The sequence below is a fragment of the Condylostylus longicornis genome, unplaced genomic scaffold (assembly GCF_029603195.1).
Source record: "Condylostylus longicornis isolate FDR11 unplaced genomic scaffold, ASM2960319v2 ptg000092l, whole genome shotgun sequence".
NCBI lineage: Eukaryota > Metazoa > Arthropoda > Insecta > Diptera > Dolichopodidae > Condylostylus > Condylostylus longicornis.
In genome coordinates, this window is record NW_026578060.1 from 2,303,314 (window position 1) to 2,322,779 (window position 19,466).

The 19,466-nt window shown below is 28.0% G+C and overlaps 1 protein-coding gene across 8 annotated transcripts in view; it reads left to right on the top strand.

Annotated features, from left to right (window-relative positions):
* Window positions 1-6,787, top strand: part of LOC129613817 (transcription factor Adf-1-like) — a 34,729-nt gene extending 27,942 nt beyond the window's left edge. For 3 of the 8 annotated variants that reach the window (XM_055528098.1, XM_055528097.1, XM_055528100.1), the window contains 4 exons: window positions 2,559-2,839; window positions 2,895-3,117; window positions 4,667-4,820; window positions 6,006-6,787. In XM_055528098.1, the coding sequence (XP_055384073.1) occupies window positions 2,982-3,117; window positions 4,667-4,820; window positions 6,006-6,723 (1,008 nt within the window). In that variant the 5' untranslated portion in view covers window positions 2,559-2,839; window positions 2,895-2,981 and the 3' untranslated portion in view covers window positions 6,724-6,787. Of the gene's footprint in view, window positions 1-2,165; window positions 2,840-2,894; window positions 3,118-4,666; window positions 4,821-6,005 lie in introns of those variants that run through there. The other 5 variants (XM_055528104.1, XM_055528105.1, XM_055528102.1 and 2 more) reach the window with 3 other exon arrangements.
* The last annotated feature ends 12,679 nt before the right edge of the window (window positions 6,788-19,466 follow it).

The following is a 19,466-nucleotide window of genomic DNA, read 5'->3' on the forward strand; positions in this document are numbered from 1 at the left end:
GTATACCTTTTTGAATCACCCGGCATACACGCGTGTCGGAAATATATTCCATAAAGTAAAAATTAGAAACTCAACTTGAAATCATTTTTACATTTTTACTATGTATGTCATTTTTAACATTTCAAGCCAACATTTTTAACATTGACTTGAGTACAATTTTTCATTGACTTGTTTTTATCACAATAACAAAAATCTGGTTTGGTCAGCAAGCACAACCGACCGCAATTTGTATTGTCTAGTTAAGTGAAAGTGTTGAAGAATGATATGTTAAAAAATATAAATTTGGCCTCTAGTTCGGTTTCCGAGCTCTGTTCGTTCCAAAAATTTATATTTTAAATAATTTAATTCTCCAAATTGAAATATTAAATTTCAAGGAAATTGGTTGATTATTTCATATTCAATATTATAAAATAAAAAATAATTACATATAAAAATAAAAAAAAATATTAACTATTTGTTTACTCTAAATGTACTGAAATCTTAAACAACTTGCAAAAATCTATAGTTTTCAAGCCATTGAAACTATTAGGTTAACCGAAGTCTGTCAAACAGTAACATTGCAAAGCTTGTATATGAAGAGTCACTTTGTATTTTTGTATATTATTATATTATTAAAAAAATTTTAATGTTCCAAATTATAAATTTCTCTTAAACTTTACTTTTTGTGGTTTCATTGATATTGTTTTTATAAGTCGGATAAGAATGGAAAAATTATATTTTTTGTATGAAATAAGAATCTACAAAAGAGTCCCTTGAGCCTAAATAATGGTGGTAAAGCAAATTCTATGTTAGATGAAAATTTTATATTTAAGTTCACAAAAAAAAGATGGTTCAGGTAGCCTTCATGCAATTCAAAAAGTTTTTTTTAAATATTTCAAGAACAACTATTGATATCAAATTTTGTATAGGGAAAAGACGCAAAAAATTAAAAATTTGAAATATTTCAGTAGTACATACATACATATGTACATATATAATAATCAATATAAAACGGAATTGTGAAATATGAACTTTTAAATTGTTATACACAATTAGATTTTGATATTAAGAATGTGATATGATTGTGTTTAAAGGGTAGTAGATATGCATTCGGTTCGTATGTATTTTATAAGGTAATTTGGATAAATGTTGTGATATATGTACATATGTATATTTAACATACAACACAAAAGTTGAAAGCATAGTTGGTTAATTCACATGTTTTGATAAAATTACAGATTTTGCATGCAAAAGTATATTATTCAACATTTTTATTGTACCTACACATACTTAGTATTTTTGTGGACAATTACCGACCGTATTGTGTAAACAATAGGTAGGTTATGTGATGGCAACAAATTTTGCATATCGAGTTTTCGGTGGGAACGTACTTCTCCATAGTAGGGAAGTGTAAATAAACTATTTTTAGCAACCTGTCGGTCTGTCGGTCTGTCGGTCTGTCCGTCTGTCGGTCTGTGTGTCCACGCGTGTATCTCAAGTTCGGCTGAACCGATTTTGATGAAATTTTATATGTAAGTTTATTTCCAACATGGCACGGATCGATCAACTTATGGTATATATCAGGCCTCGGGAACTGCACTTTTTAGCGGGCCTGTTTTACATTTTTGAGCATATTGAAGAACATATTCAACCGATTTACTTGAAATTTCATATATAAGTTTTGCTCTACCGGCGATGAAACCTCCTAACTTTTGGAAGAAATCAGACGTCAGCAACAGGACGTTTACTACGGGCCAAATATACATTTTTGTGTATATAAAGAGAAATAATCAACCGATTTCATTGAAATTTAATATATAAATTCCTCGTATGAAAACTATGAACATATAAATTTTTTGGAAAGATCAGGGCTCGAAAACTGATTTGCGGGCCGATTTTACATTTTTCACCATTTTGAAGAAAATATTCAACCGATTTACTTGAAATTTCATATATGAGCTTTGTTTGACCGTCCTTGAAAATTCCTAGCTTTTGGAACAAATCAGGCATCGGCAACTGGACGTTTACTACGGGCCAAATATACATTTTTGTGTATATAAAAAGAAATAATCAACCGATTTCATTGAAATTTGATATTTGAGTTCCTCGTATTAAAACAATGAACATGTAAATTTTTTGGAAAGATCAGGGCTCGAAAACTGATCTGCGGGCCGATTTTACATTTTTCCCCATATATACGGAACGAATTGATGGAGTTTCTTGAAATTTGATATTTGAGTTCTGGTTGTTACCAAAACTAACTGGCGAGCATTTCAGGGAATTCGGGTAGCACAAAGCGAAACTCTACTAAGAGCCAAATTTACATTTTTCTAGGTATGTTAACTATAAGCTTACTAATGTCCTAAAAATTGGAAAGAAGTATTTAACAGACATTTTTATAATATTCTGTAACACTTTCACTTAACTAGACAATACACATTGCGGTCGGTTATGTGCTGACCACATCAGATTTTTTTTGTATTGTGAACATAATATAATATTTTCGTTTGAGTTCTCAGCTTAAGAATACTTTTGAATGATATATAGAGTTTTTCTCATAAGATCGCAAATAATTTCAGGAATGATTCTTTGATCAATTTCCAGCAAAAAATTGTATGCTTGGAGAGGTGCAGATATATTCATGTTCAAGTTACGGCTAGTTGAAAAAAAAATTCACCATTTGATTAATACATTTAACACTGGCAAAACTATGAGAGACGGAGAAAAATGTTATTTGGGTTAACTACTCGTATTAGATCTCATCTACGCAAATTTTCGAAAAACACTTTGAATTTACTTACATACACATGTATTAAAATGAAATAAACTTTTCACTAAGTGTTTTGTTTTAATCTTTTAAGTACGATGTTTTTACTATTAAACGACGTATTTATCATTATTCCTATGTTTTACAGATTGAAAAACTTACATATTTATACATACATAAAAACCGTGTTGCTAATTACGATAACGCAGAATAACTTTAACTTGATAATACGAGTATGGATGCTTCAGTAAAAGTAATACTGTTGGTGAAATCCAGACCAGAATTATATGATGTAAACCATCCGGATTATGGAAATAAGCGCCATCACACAATCGTGTGGAAACAACTTGCAGGAAAAATGGGCGTAAAAGGTAAATTATGTTATTTAATGAAATTAAGTTCCGTAAAGTTAACGTATAATATTAAAGAATTTCGAATTTTATTCACAGTTATTTCGGGTTTGATAAGGCAAACAATAATCACCCATATCACTTTGGGGTGATGGCATATTATTGAAAAAATTTCGTTTTGGAATTTCGGAATTCATTTTATTCAGAAATTTACAAGATTTTCAAATAAAAACCCACCACGTTAGTCAAGTGATGCGACTAGCAGAAAATGTGTGAATATTTGCTAAATATGTAAATAAAAATAATTAGGAGCTCATAACTTATTAGGTATTAAATTTGAAAATATTAATTAATTAATAATAAAAACTAATTAATCAAGATAATTAAGATCAAGACATTATGTTTACAAAAATTTTTTGGGTTGAACTACCAAAATTTGTTTAGCGTTAATTTTGTGTAGAAAATTTTAAATTATTAAAATTTTGTTTCAACCTTTGTATTACTATAAATTAAGCAAGCAATTGCCGATTAAGGAGAAGTAATAGACTAGAATATAACTAAAAAAAAAGTTAAATCGAGAACGAAATTGCAAAACTTAGAAGCATGGGAAAGAGTAAGATTCGTGATTTTATAAATACATAGTTATTTTTCTTCCTAACAAGAACAAAAGGTAATTAAAACAAATTGGGTTGAATTAAAATATTACTCGGCAATGATAAAGTTAAAGATTTATTTAAAGAAAAACTAGCCCAAAATCGGTATGATCCTTTATGAAATGGACCTAAGTAGTAGGGTAGGTCTTAAAAAGCTGCAGGACCGTGAATCCACATGAAAATCATTTTATAGATTTGTAGAATTGTCTTTTTTGTATGACGAAAAAGGAGATTGTTGTTACAATTTAAGGTAGTTGTGCAAATTGAAAAATTAATTAAATTTTTACAAAATTTACGCTCGTTTTATATTTACAAATCCTCATTTGACTACTAGTTGACCGCTAGTATGCACTGAAGATATATTCATAAAGGAAAGTTGTGCACATTTTGAATTTACAAAAACGAAATAATATACATTTTTTACAGCATGGCTATGAATTTTTCTAGCAGTCAGTTGTTGGAAAATACACGTGAGAAGTGCTTTCTGATATAAGTTTCCCGCGTAATCAGTTTTACCTGTGCAAAATGAAATTCTACCATAGTTAATTGCTAGCGATGAATTTTTCACACCTTATTTTTTATCTTATAGTAATTATGTTTGTAGTACTAATATTTCATATTAGTTTCTATTGTGTAATAAACTTCATCGTTCCTTAAAAATTTAGTTTTCCTAAGCAAAAATTTTGAAGAACCGTTTCCATTATATTTTATGGTTTTCCAATATTTGCATCATTGAATTCCATAATTTAGAAATATGGTTGTAAAAATCAAACATGAAGTATTGTTCTTAAGCAAAAAAAATCTCATTTCGGTTTAAGTTGAATTGATTAAACCCGCTCTATTTTAGTACGGAACTCAAAAATACTTTGCTTTTTTTAATTTCATTCACAAGTAATTTTTTAATAAATCTCTTTTAGTTCAACATTTAAAAGCAAAGTGGAACTCACTCAGAAATTCTTACGCTAGAACTATCCGTCAAGAAATACTAAACCCTAATGCGCCAGAAAAGAGTTGGTATTTAAAGTCTTGCATGAGTTTTTTGAAACCGCACGTTGCACATAAAATTAAAAGGTAAGAACATCTGTTTTCATATTATATACTGTATATCATACATATATGCAGATTCTTATGTACATATATGTAAGTATGTATATTCCAGCATCCAAAATATGGCATGAAAAATTGTGGATACGTATATCGTTCAATTAAAGGAATAGAATCTAAAATTGCATAAGTTAAAATATAAATTCTGATAAATCATATTTTTATTACGTATAAAAAATGAAATGAAAATTTCTCGTAAAAAAAATGAAATTATTCCACATTATCTATCCTAAACCACATTACCTGTACTTAATTTGACGTATCTAATGCCCGTTCAAACAGGTTTAATTTTATATATCAAACATTTTTATAGCTTTTGTCGTTAGCTTAGAAGTTATCAATAGAAAATAAGTACGACAAATTCAAAAAATTTTTTTTCCCAATGGTTGATAATTTTTCCGAAATATAATTTTTTTTTTTTTTTTTTATTGGTGTGAAAATAAAACTTCCTTTTATTCGGAATAAAATACTTTTTATTTTTCGCTAATATATTTCGTGCGCTACATACGCACTTTATCAAAGCTGATTTTCTTCTGACAAATTTTTTCAAAGTTTCTTTTTAAAAATGTCATAAATGACATTTGAAAATATCATGAATAAAGTGATTTCTATCATCATTTTAAAAACTCTACTTGGCAATTTAAAAAAGTCATTTACATTAAAAATTGAGCCGCGATAATTATTTTTAAAAATCAGATAAAAAAATGATAACGACTCGAGGTAAGTGGTTTTTTTTTAATTTGTATATTTAGAAAGGAATATTTATAGCTTCTTATTTATAGTGAAAACTTTTAATTACAAATAAATTATTACTTTCTTATAACTCTTGATTACAATATAAAATTTTATTTGAATTTAAAAATAAGAAATTACGTTTTGCAAAAGTGATTAATTTCTATGGTATTCGACTCTAGAGAATTTCTAGAGATAAGAGTTATGTAATGACAGAGTCACAAACGACTGTAGTATGCAAAAGCCATTTAATAGTCATGTGACATGTTTAAAAAGGGTTATAGTCTTCACGTTCTTTTGTATTGTATTTATAACTATATTATTATTTGGAAACTACTTTCCCTTTGATATTTCTGCTGGATTTTGGATGATGTGAATATTTTGCATATACTGATTTCTTCTTTTCTTTTGTTTATATAGATCACAATATTTAGAAAAAATTAGAAACGGCGAATTATTAGATGACGATGATAGCCAAAATACAGACTTTAATGATATAGATGAGTCTACAAATATGGATGAAGAGAAAGATGATGAAATTATTGTAAATTCTCCATTGCATAACAACAACGAGTTTGAAGATGAGCACATAGAAATTGAAAATCAACCAATTGATTATATAGAGTCTAGCTCACAAGCATTAACTACAGTTCACGATTTTACTATAAATGAAGATAAAACTAAAGATCGGTCTAAAAAAACTAAAGAACATAACTTGGATAACAAAAATTTGACTGTACAAGAAAATCGAAATTTGTTGAAAAAAAAAAGTACAGATAAGAATATCACGGAAAGCGTTGATAAAACTCCAGAAATTTCTTTTAACATTCGTCAAGACGATGATCAAGAGTTAAATAAGAAAGTCACATTAAAGCCAACAAAAATTAAAAAGATCAGATCCAAAAATTTTGACCAAATTTTAGAGCTATTGGGTAGATATTGCACCGAACATATGACTACAGCTTATGAAGTCGAATCTGATAGTTTATTTTTTCAAAGTATATTAAGCGATTTTCAAAAATTATCTGACAAAAAAAAAAGGAAATTTAAAACACGAGTTTTAAGCGAATTAAATGATTTGTTAGACGAAACTGAGTCAGAAAACGTTCCAAAAAATATAATTTCCAACTGTCAGTAATATTATGTAATTGTTGAATCCTGTAAAAATAAACTATTTTGCGTAATAAATTTTAATTTTGAAAGTTTTCGTTCTAATTATTACACAATATTGATTACATTATGTATGTATGAATAAATTTAGTATTTTGGAGCACAACTATTATCATCTTATTTCCAAAAAAAAAAAATTTGAAAAAAATGCCTGTTAATCTCACTCTGCCCAAAAATTACAAAATTTCTGTTTCTTTAAAAAATTCCTATTTCCTCGACAGTACTCGTATGAGTTCAAACAAACTCTTATAAAACCAAGTGAACTCCTGTTACTGTAATCTTTCTCTGATTTAAAACTATGGATGTATACTCGTCTGTCTTAATTAAATTCCATGTTATTCCATGTTCAAATTTATCAAAATTCCATCTAAATTTATGATTTTTTCGAAAAGGTACTCGTATTATAAATATTTCTTATCGTGTCTAACGCTAAGAAAGTATGTTTTTGATCAGGTGTCGAATAAACATAACAAACATAATGGTCCATTTCATGGATTAATTGCCTGAGCTATGGTAAATAATTATATTTTTTCTGGCACCGTCAGCTTTGTGCGGTGCGGTTTTCAATTTACTGTCAGCTTTGCATGGTGGCAAATTATTTTTTAATATTTAAGGCTTGTAAAATTCCACTTACGAAAAGAAAAACGATATCAAAAATTAAAAAAAAAACGTTTTTCAGATAACTTGTTAATTTTAGCAACCGTTTTGTCATTTCCATATTTAATTACGTTATGCCTCTGTATAAAAACTCAGCCACTACTTTTCTATGTGTATCCAGAATTTAAAAAATGGTTGTGGTTTTGGTACAACAACCAGTCAAAGAATGGTATGTAGGTAAAACGTTTCTTCTGCGGAAATAAGTTTCTGGTAAAGATCTGGTTATATGTAAAATTTGAGCTGTCTATCTTACAGAATGTAAAAGTCTTTTAAACGGGCCAATTAATGGTCGGATAAACGCATTAAGTTAATGAGCACTTTTTCAAAAATTTTGAAAAAATACTAAAAAGTAGCAAAATATATAAAGCTAATTTTGTTTCGCAAATAAAGGAGTTTTTCTTTCTTGGAAGATGCTTACGCATGAATCCGATTGATGGTCTTGAACACCATAAAATCTTTCAATTTAAGTTTAAATTTTTTGCATAAATTGATTTTTGTTGAAAATATAAGAATTACGTGATTAAAAAAAACGATGTTTTGTTAAAAATATGTTTTGGCGGCATTATTATATTTTGGTATTTTTGGATTTATTATTTTCTTTTAACATATTTAAATTCTAATATAAAAAATATTTACTCAAAAAATGAGACCTAAAACCGAGACGCGGGTGCTAATTTAATTTGTATTGATATTATTAAAATTCAAATTATGTGAAAGACAAAAATAATATTGTAAAATATCAGTTTGTATAAAGTTCTTAAATGATTGTGTAATTTTATTTTACTTTCAGCACGTTTCACATAGACATTAAAGAACAGCAAATTTTTTATGCAGCACATAACGAAACTGTGGTACAAATAAGTCTTTTGTTATTTTACATTAAATTAAACACAATCATTGTATTGGAAATTTTGATAAGAAAATGTGATCAAATAAATACTTTCTTTTCATAAAGAAAATACAAAAAACTTATATTAAATAAAACTAGCTCTTAGGATAAAGTGATGACAATGAAAATGCGATGTGGTCACCACATAGCCGACCGCAATGTATATTGTCCATATTAGTAAAAGTATTTCAGAAGATTATGAAAATGCGTTTTAAATACTTTTTACAATTTTAAGGACACTAATTAGCTTTTAGTTAACATACTTAGAAAAATGTGACTTTATGTCTTAGTGGAGTTTCATTTTGTACCGTCCGAATTATACGCAAAGCTCGTCAGTAACTTCTGCTAACAACCAAAACTCAAATATCAAATTTAAAGATATTCCATCAATCCGTTCCGTAGATATACTAAAAAATCGGCCACCAGATCAATTTCCGATCAGCTTATATGTAGCTGATAAAGCTTATATATGAAATTTCAACTAAATTCAAGGTCCTTTAAAAGGGCCAGTTCCCCAGGCCTGATATATCCCAAAAGTTTATCAAACCGTGACATAATTGAAATAAACTTATATATGTAATAAAATTTCATGAAAATCGGTTCAGCCGAACTTGGGATAGGCGCGTGAACACACAGACCGACAGGTTGCTAAAAGTAGTTTATTTACACTTCAATACTTGTACCATGGAAAAATGCGTCCTCACCGAAAATTCGACATCCAAGTTTCCATCACATACACAAAACTTATATATATAATAAAATTTCATGAAAATCGGTTCAGCCGAACTTGGGATAGGCGCGTGAACACACAGACCGACAGGTTGCTAAAAGTAGTTTATTTACACTTCAATACTCGTACCATGGAAAAATGCGTCCTCACCGAAAATTCGACATCCAAGTTTCCATCACATACACAATGCGGTCGGTATAATAACATTAAATGTTTCACAAGTTGAGAAAACAAAATTTGAAAATATTTATTTTAAAAATATGTAAATAGAAAGTTCTTATGGAATAAAATACGTATAAAATAATTTTTGCAGACCAAGTGTCTGGTTTATTTAGCTGGATGGTTTTGTCCCTGGGTGGCAAGACTTGTGAGATCTGCGTGGCAAATTTTAGAAAAATAAATATTTTGTTATGCAAACGTGCGAGAAGTTTTTATAAGGCAATAAAACTGAAAAATAATTTTGTATAACAATTTCAAATAAAGTTGGGTCAAACAAATGGTTTGTATTGTAACACTTTTCCCTTCTACATAAGTAAAAATTCTGCTTTTAAATACAGTCTATGTATACCTATCACACTATTTAAATTACATATTTTCATTCATATACGAAACTATTTCTAGAATTGCATATATTTAGGATGATGCATATATGCAGTCTTTGAAATAAAGCAAAAATTAATATAAAGTGGGATTAACATAATTCTCGATTTTAAGGTTTAATTGTGTGCGTTAAGAAAAATAATTATATTTTTTAATGCCATGGAATTTACCGTTAGATTTTTGCGTTTATAGAAATTTGATAAAGCTTGCGGTTTCGGAAATATAAGGTGTCAAAAATTCAAATTTTACAAATTTCAAGAGGCGATAACTTGAGAGGGGTGGAGATGGAAAAAAATTTTCTTCTAACGAAATGAACAATTTATTAATGTCTAAAAGCCCCTAAAATTTCAAGCTTCTACAGGCTAAAGTCTAGAAGAAAAACGATATCAAAAATTTGGAAAAAAAGAACTTAAGATAACGGTAAATTTGAACGGCCACTTTGTTTTTCTAAAGTTTAACTATAGTATATCGCGCTTAAAATGCTTATGCTTTCATTGCAATAAATAATTAAAAAAAGGCATTTTTAGGGTTTTGGGGGGGTATAACTTCTAGTGAGGGGGAGATAGGTAAAAATTTTGTTCTACGGAAATAAGCTTCTAGCACTATGTCAACGTATCTATGTACGTATTAAATTTCAGCATTCTATCTTGAAGGGTGTAGAAGTTTTGTAAACAAAAAAAGTGTCCACGGACGGTCGAACGGACGGTGGACAGAGTGAAACTAATAAGCACTTTTTTTCAAAAAATTTTTGGAAAAGTGCTAAAAATTAGCTATAGTCTAATGAATCTAGCTTTATCATCTTTTCAAATATTTAAAATTAACTTTCGGAGTTATATGGCAGCTATCCGAACCAATGTAGCCACTGAAATTTTCAAAATATAATAGAACGTAATTCGATATACCTTTACAAAATTTTATATTAACATCTCTATTAGTTTTTGAAATATTAAGTTGTATGGCAGCTAATAGAACCAGTTGTCCGAATTTGTTCAATTACAATAGCAGCTGTCGTTGGCACAAAAGCAAAAAGTTGTGAGAGTTTGGTGTCGATTGCATTATTCGCTATTGAGTTATCGTGCGATCGGACGGACGGACGGACATGGCTAAACCCACGCAGAATTTTACGCTGAGCACGAATATATATACATGTCCATACCGGACACGACACCCTCATGTGGTTACAAATTCCATACCAAAGCTAATATACCCTTCACGAAGGTGCAGGGTATAAAAAGAAAAAACATACATGTATGATTTTTGTACGAAGCTTGAAATAAACTGTATTATTACAACAACACTTGTATTATTGTAAAAAATTTGGGCTTTCATTAAATTGATTTAAATGCAATTGATAACCTGATTTATTAATACAAATGCAAGTGAATAAAATAATTTTTTCTATATACGTATAAATTTGTACAAAAAAAATTTTAAATTTTTTTCCTAAAAATTTTTCAATAAATAGAATAAAAATATGAAAATATTTATTGCCACGCGTTCCAAAAAAAATCAAAACGTGCCAAATCTGGCACGGGTGCCAATGATTTGTCATCTACGGTTCTATGATAACACACGATGAATTACAACACGGAAATTTATTTTTTAACATCGAATTGATAATAACTCATGTACATAATATGCCTGAAATTATGATTTTAATAAACAAAAATTTTTGATCATTTTTATACCCGTACGAACGTATGTTCGAAGGGTATACTAAATTTGCCTTACCGTTTGTAACGCTAAGAAATAACGGTGTTAGATATAGACTCAAGTGTATGTTTTTGATCAGCGTCAAATTCTGAGTTGATTTAGCTTTGTCTGTCCGTCCGTCCGTCCGTCCGAACGATAACTCAAAAACTAATTGAGCTAAGTTCACCAAATTTTCACAAATAATTTATTGTAGTAAGTGCCAGAACCCTATTTAAATTGGACATGATCGGGGTACCGGTTCGGGTAGCTGCCATACAACTTCAAAATTTATTTGGCTATATCTCAGAAACTATAAAAGTTATGGTATTGAAATTTCACACAAACGAATATATTAGTAGGGCCAATGTGTCAGATAAAAGTCGTTGAAATTACTTGGCTCCTTCTGGTACCTGCCATACAACTTCAAAAGTTATTTGGCTACATCTCAGAAACTATAAAAGCTGTGATATTGAGATTTCACACAAGTAAATATATTAGTAGGGCCGATGTGTCGCGTAAAAGTCGTTGAAATTACTTGGCTCCTTCTGGTACCTGTCATACGACTTCAAAAGTTATTTGACTATATTTCAGAAACTATTAAAGCTATGGTATTGAAATTTCACACAAACGAATATATTAGTAGGGCCAATGTGTCTCATAAAAGTCGTTGAAATTACTTGGCTCCTTCTTGTATCTGCCATACAACTTCAAAAGTTATTTGACTGTATCTCAGAAACTATAAAAGCTGTGATATTGAGATTTCACACAAGTGAATATATTAGTAGGGCCGATATGCTTGATAAAATTCGCCAAAATTTCTTGGCTCTTTTTGGTAGGTGCCATACAACATCAATAGTAGTTTGGCACAACCAGTATTTTGAATAACACATAGTACTGAAATTTTGCATAAATTAATATGGTAATACGGCAACTTAAAGTCATAGTCTGCCCCATAGTTAGTTATGGAACATTAGTTATTCGCACATAGGATAACAAATTCGTACGGGTATCACAGAGTTGACAAGGTCAACTCTATTTTTTTTCTCGTTTTAAGTAATTTTAAGTAATTTTAAAATAAATAACTTATAACAAAAAAATTATATAAGTTACTTACCTCAAAATAATAATGAAAAAACCTAATGTTAACAAACACCAAAACTTGTTTCATAATATTACATAAAATCGTTGAATCCTTGTTGTCAGGGTCTTGAATTCTTTAATGCGAATGGTTTTTAGTGAGGTTAATATGTTGGAAATTATGTTAAAAAAGCAGCTAAACTAGAAGAGATAAAGCAATTTTTCGCAAATTTTTAGGTTAAAAATTCTTCACAGATACTAGTTTCGATCTCAAAATAATTGGTAGAGCTTTCAACTGGTTATATAGTATAACTAAATATAACATTGCTAGTAATAATAATATTTTGCCTGCACAAAAAATAAACTACATACAGATATGTAAAAGATATAAAAACGTGTAAAAGCAAGGTTTACTGTGTAAAGCCTGTTATACCCGTAAGAAAGTTTTTCAATTTTAAAGGGGTAAATTTATAATACCTTGCGAATATTCGTTCGTTTAGATATGAAAAGTGTCACATAAAATTCCATGTATAATTTAATTTCATTACGTTAAAATGCTTTTTGCTTGCAGTTGAAACTTTGTGCGACATTTTATTCCATATCGTTTGTATATTTTTGTATTATTGAATTATCTGTAGTGTTTGCAAAATATGTATTTGACACTGACATTTGATAAAAAAATACTTATGTATGTACTTATAACTAAACTTAACTCTTTTTATCTAATATAGTCGGACAAATGTTTTTATTCAAAATTTAGTTAGCGGTCTCTTTATAATGGTTTTTCTAAGTTAGGATTATGTTTACACAAAGGTATTAAGTGTTTTTAAAATCTTTGGTTTAAATTAAAATTTTCTATGTATATATTCTGTTTGTTCTGATTGTTTTTTAAACAAAGTGTTTCATTGAAAATATTTTTATATAAAAAGTAAACATACATACATATGTAAGTATTTAATTTTTCTAAGTTTCTCGAAACTGATGTATATGTATGTATATACATATATCCTCATGCGTAAATATTTGATGTAAGAAGCAAATAAAAATAATTTTATCGTATTTCAAATAGGAATTTGAAAAAAAAATATTTAATGAAATTAAAAGCGATTCATTAAAAACAATGCAATAAATTTTCATTTAATATTTGCTTTTTAAAACAATATTCATTTATATGAACGTAATTTCAAACAATTAAATTGAATCTCGAAACAATCGTGGTGTTATAATCGACGCGATTTGTAGCCTAAAATCGAAAAATTTCTTTTTGGGTTTAACCGTATGTTTTGTTTGATATGATAAATATATACGTTGACATACATATGTATATATATTATATAGATATGTAAATAATGAATATAAGTGATAAATTAATGCAATTTTTGCACATGAATTCTAAAATCGAAACTTAAATTAATTAATTCAGAAGCAGTCCTTAATTCAGTATAAAAATTATCACAAAATAATTCCTAAAAATCATTTATCATAAACTATAAACTAAAGTTTGTTATTTTATTTTTTGGAGTTAAAAAATTTTGGAGAAAATTTATCTCTTAGTGTTATTTGGTCTGTACTGTATATCTGTTTTAAAAGAAGTTGTTTAAACGAAACAAGAACGGCGTATGGCTAAGTAACTACTGCAGATTATTACATACATACTTGCATACTTATGTATATTGATGTGTTTAAGTATATGTATGTACTTGGAATATAAGTATATGTATGTATGTACTTGGAAACCTGATGATGAAAGTCTCCTATGGAATTAAGAAATTATTTAAAAGAAGTTTGTATTTTTTTTATATTTACCCTTTGAAAATTACCAATTACACAATCACATTTTAGATAAGTACATGTCCATAGATATACATGCCTAGAGGTGAAATATGTGTATATTTACAGTAGCGAATTGGGTGTGAAGAGAATGCTTAAAGGATGAAATATTTACATATAAACATAATGTAAGTCCATAGATAATTTTTTTAAAAATATTAAATATTCCAGCCTAAACTTCGCATTAAAAAATCGTTTTAAGTATACTGAAATATAATTTCATAATCCATGAAAAAATATTTTGTAATTTCATGTTATTTTTTAACGCATTTAACCTTCTTTTCTAACGTATCTTTCTTAACGTATTATATATATCACAACTAAATAACAATCAAAAGGATAATAAGATTGTAGGTGAAAATATACTCTATATTATGTATTTATGTATGTATGTATCTAGCATAAATTCAACGTAATAATATTTATTCATAGTACAGTAAAACTAATATATAACAAACCGTCAATACAACGAATTTTTTAGTGAATAACTATTTGGGCATCAGTATTTTTATAATTTTTTCTAGTAAAAACGTCTCGTATAAGAAGCTCTTAAATAACGAACGTCTCGTTATATAAAATTTACGAACAATACAAAAAGTTCTTCAATTTAGAAGAAACAGAAATTTTTTTTGGCAATATTCATTAAAAAAATCATACTTACATATCTAATAGCAACGACAAACATTTACAGAACATTTAACCAGAATGCGTTATTCTTGATTAAATTTACACATTTAATTGTAAATTAAATTTTGACACATTTAAAAGCAAAAAACAAACAAAAATTAATCATTTTTTCATCTTTTAAATACACAACTGTGCAAATATTAATTAAACATTGTAAATGCAGTTAAGATTTTACATAATATATATATAAATGTACTTCTTTTTTATCGTAACTCGTGCAATACATACCACGTTAATTATTTTTTGTACCTTATTTTTTTATGTTTAGGTGTTTAATTGTGAATTCAATTTTCTATTTAGTGATTTGTTCACCTTTTGTGTTACGAACAAAAAGTTTGTAATTAAGCGGTTCATTATTATAAGTTTTGCTGTAATTGCATAGAGACTCAACTCATACAATGTTTTTATTATATGTATAATATTAAATAATAAAATATTTCCACATATGTATGAATGTATGTTATTACATTGCAAAATTGCTTGAATATATTTTAGAAGCATTCAAATAAAATCCCATTAAATATTTTTATAAGTATAACGTGTAATAATTGTGCAATATACACACACCATATACAATACATACTTATAAGTTGACCAATGATATCCAAATACAAAAAACAGTTTACAAACGTGAAGATAAATTTGTTTTCTTTATAAAGTTTTAAGCAAAATACTTTTGTTCTCAAGGATAATTCAAAAAGACATTATTTTAGTAATTGGTATTATGCTAGTGAAACGGATGACACCATTATGGCACTATAATTCAAATGGTAATAACAGCATAACAACTCATCAGCATAGAAATCAAAAGAAAATTACAAAAAACGCAAAAAGGAAAAAAATAAAAATAAAATTATTATTTTGTATTTTCTCTTCTTAAATTATGACTTTGAGAAAATTATTATTACATTATAGTTTCAATGGGAGTTGCTATCCTTAATTTTCTTTACACATTTTGCAAAAAAAAAAACCAACACAAAGCATCACATAAATAAATAAATGTAACTTTGAAATCCATAATTTTCATTGAAATTTATATTACAAAAGAATATCCGTTGAAAGTAATGATGATAATAATGACAATAATTTAGAAATATGGCATAATAGGCGAACTGCTCAGATCCAAATATGTTACGACATGGTACATAAAACAACAAAAATTTGTCGTTCAAATCGACGTCGAAGGCGGCGTTAATGACGACGTTCGCTGTGATTTTATTTTTCATAATTTTTTTTTTTTATGCTTGTTTATTCTTGTACTAAGACTTTTTGTATTTATTTACAAAAATTTTTTTTTGTCTAAAAAAAAATGTACAAATACGTACACACTGATGTTTTGACTATGGAGGTTACCTCTAGAAAGAAAAATTTTTATTTCTATTCCTTAAGGACATGATACAGTGAATATTTATAACGATCATGTTGTCTAAAAGTGAAAAGTTTTGGGTGTGGTATTCTTGTAACGTTACGGTTTATGAATTTTCATTATCTTTTAAGATAAATTCTATATACATATAAGATAAGAAAATAAAAATGATTTTTTTTTAAACAAGTATTGTTGACGCAAATGTAAATATATGTATATACATATATGCAAATATATGTGTGTCTGGGTAAATTTAAAAAATTGGTTTAGAATCTAAAAGAATTTCAATATTTATGTACGTAGGTGCTACAATGACCTTATTATAAAACATTTGTAAACCTTTAATAATTACACGCATTATGTTTATATTTAAATACATATGTATAAATTTTACTTATTGTGGATTCAGTCGTTTTTTAGCTAAAACTATAAGTTTCAATGTTTCGAGATCTTAAGTGACCTTTTTTGGCACTTTTTAATATAAACGAGAAAAAATAGAGTTGACCGTGTGAACTCTATGATACCCGTACGAATTTGCCATCCTATGTCCAAATAAGTATACGATAGCTGACTATGGCATAGACTATGACTTTAAGTTGCCGTATTTGGCATAATTTATGCCAAATTTTAGTACTGTATTTTCAATATTTCCTTAGATATGGCCAAACTACTACTGAAGTTGTATAGCAGATACCGGACAGAGCCAAGCAATTTCAGCGAATTTCATCAAAAACACTGGCCCTACTAATATATTCACTTGTGTGAAATTTCAGTATCACAGATAGCTTTGATAGTTTCTAAGATATCGTCAAATTAATTTTGAAGTTGTATGGCAGCTACCAGACCCAGTATCCCGATCATATCCAATTTAAATAGGGTTCTGGTATTTACTATAATAAATCATTTGTGAAAATTTGGTAAACTTAGCTCAATTAGTTTTTGAGTTATTCGTTGGGACGAACGGGCGAACGGACGGACGGACAAAGCTAAACTACTCAGAACTCGACGCTGATCAAAAGTCGAGTCTATATCTCACACTTGAGTCTATATCTCAGGCCATTATTTCTTAGCGTTACAAACGGTAAGGCAAATTTTGTATACCTTTCGAACACACGTTCGTACGGATATAAAAATGTGATTTAAATTTGATCTAAATGTATTTCAGTGTTCAGGGAATATTTTTGTGAACTGTTTTATATGTAATTTTTACTATTATATATTTAGTACTAACAGCAGATTAACATATAATCGTACACTGTCGAAAAATTAAAGCACACTGTACACATGTACATAATAAGCATGTATACATATTTATGTATAATTACACATTTTTATAACAAAACAATATGCGAGAAGTAATTGTACTTTGTTTAAATCTTTTGAGATAAATAGTACAAATATATATCATTATGCATGTACATGAATGTCAAAATATACAAATATGATGAATACATATAAACGGAAAAAAAGTACATTACAAAATTTCAACCCCTTATATATAGAAAATTCCAAAGCAAAATAACAAAGTAAATAACACCCCTTCCTGTTTTTCAATAAATTTCAATTAGGAAAATGACTTTGTCACACTGTTTGTTGCATGAGCTACTTCTTGACACATACTTTATGTATATGCACTTATGTATATAAACATTCAACATATGTACATATGTATATGTATATATATATGTATTTATACATATATACCAGTATACATATATACATATACATATATATATATATATACATATACCCAAATGTTTTGTGCTGTCATTCTCATGAATTTATGTATACATATACAGTCCTTAAATGTCAAAATAGTGATAAAATAAGTAATTCGCCTTTTATAAAAACCTTTTGTTTTCATTGAAGTTTTTTGTTTGCCTAAATTCTAAGACAGGATACAAATTTTTCGGATATATGTATGTACATATACATAAGTTGTTTTATGCGTAATAGCAATTGGCAAACTATTAGAAGTTATATAAAATTTAAAGTAGTCAAACATTCATTATTGAATAAACGTAAAAAATATAACGGCATTCCTATTTTTTCGTCCTCTTGATTTATCAGTAAAATGAAATTTTAAAAGATTCTATGTGTCACTGTGTTCATCATAATACGACAAAACGAATAATTCAAACATATGAATAAGTTCGTTAGATCATTCCAAAAAGCATTTTGCTATTGTATTTAAGAGTAGCATATACTTTAGTTAAGTGTTGTAGCAGGAACCCTATACAGATAAATACTACATAGTGTTATGTTAACATTATATTCATATACATTATGTATATAATGTATTAGTGTATATTCATATTATATCTGTATATGCGTATGTATATGGCGTTATCCGCTATTGTTAAATAAAATTAAAAATATGATTTGCGGAAATGAATTATTATCTTGTCAAAGAATAAAAAAAAAATGAAAAACAATAATAAAAAATATTCCGAGAAAAAGTTCAAAAATTTTTATTGCGCAATCAGTTACAGTGTTAGAAGTGAACAAAAACATTAAAACATTAAAAACAAAAAAGGATTTTTTGTAAATTTCGATAGTAACCTCCAATATTTTTGTTTGGTACATCAGGTCGAAAATATGCCCCCCAAAGATGAGAACACTTACATTTTTACTTCCTTACATGTTAATGAGGGTCGAGTATATAACATGAAAGATGATAATAGTAAGAAAATAGAAAGAAAACGAGCATTTTTGTGATGTCACGAAAAATTTTAAAAAGAAATCGACTGTCGCCATAGTCTTTTATTTTATTCGTATACATTCAAAAAAATACATCGCATTTGTTTTCATTATTCATGCTGTTATTTTGATAGGAAGCACAGAAAAAAAATTTGCATTGTTTTTATTTTATTTTTGAGGCCAGTTAACGTGGCGTCATCTTAAAAAGCTGTTGCTCTAAGAAAATTGTCGCTACTAGTTACTCATGTTAAGTTTCATCCAAATATCTTTAAGAATTTTCGTTAATTTGCTTTTATTACATTTTATTCGATAAATTTTGTTTTGGTTTGATTTTCTGTTCAGAGAAGCTTTCATTTTCTAATAATTTGAAAAATACATATGCATTCCCTGACATCTCATCATACGAGACAATTCATTATATCAACATTTCATTATTGCAACGTTTCATCATTATAGCAATTCATCATAGCACATTTCAACATT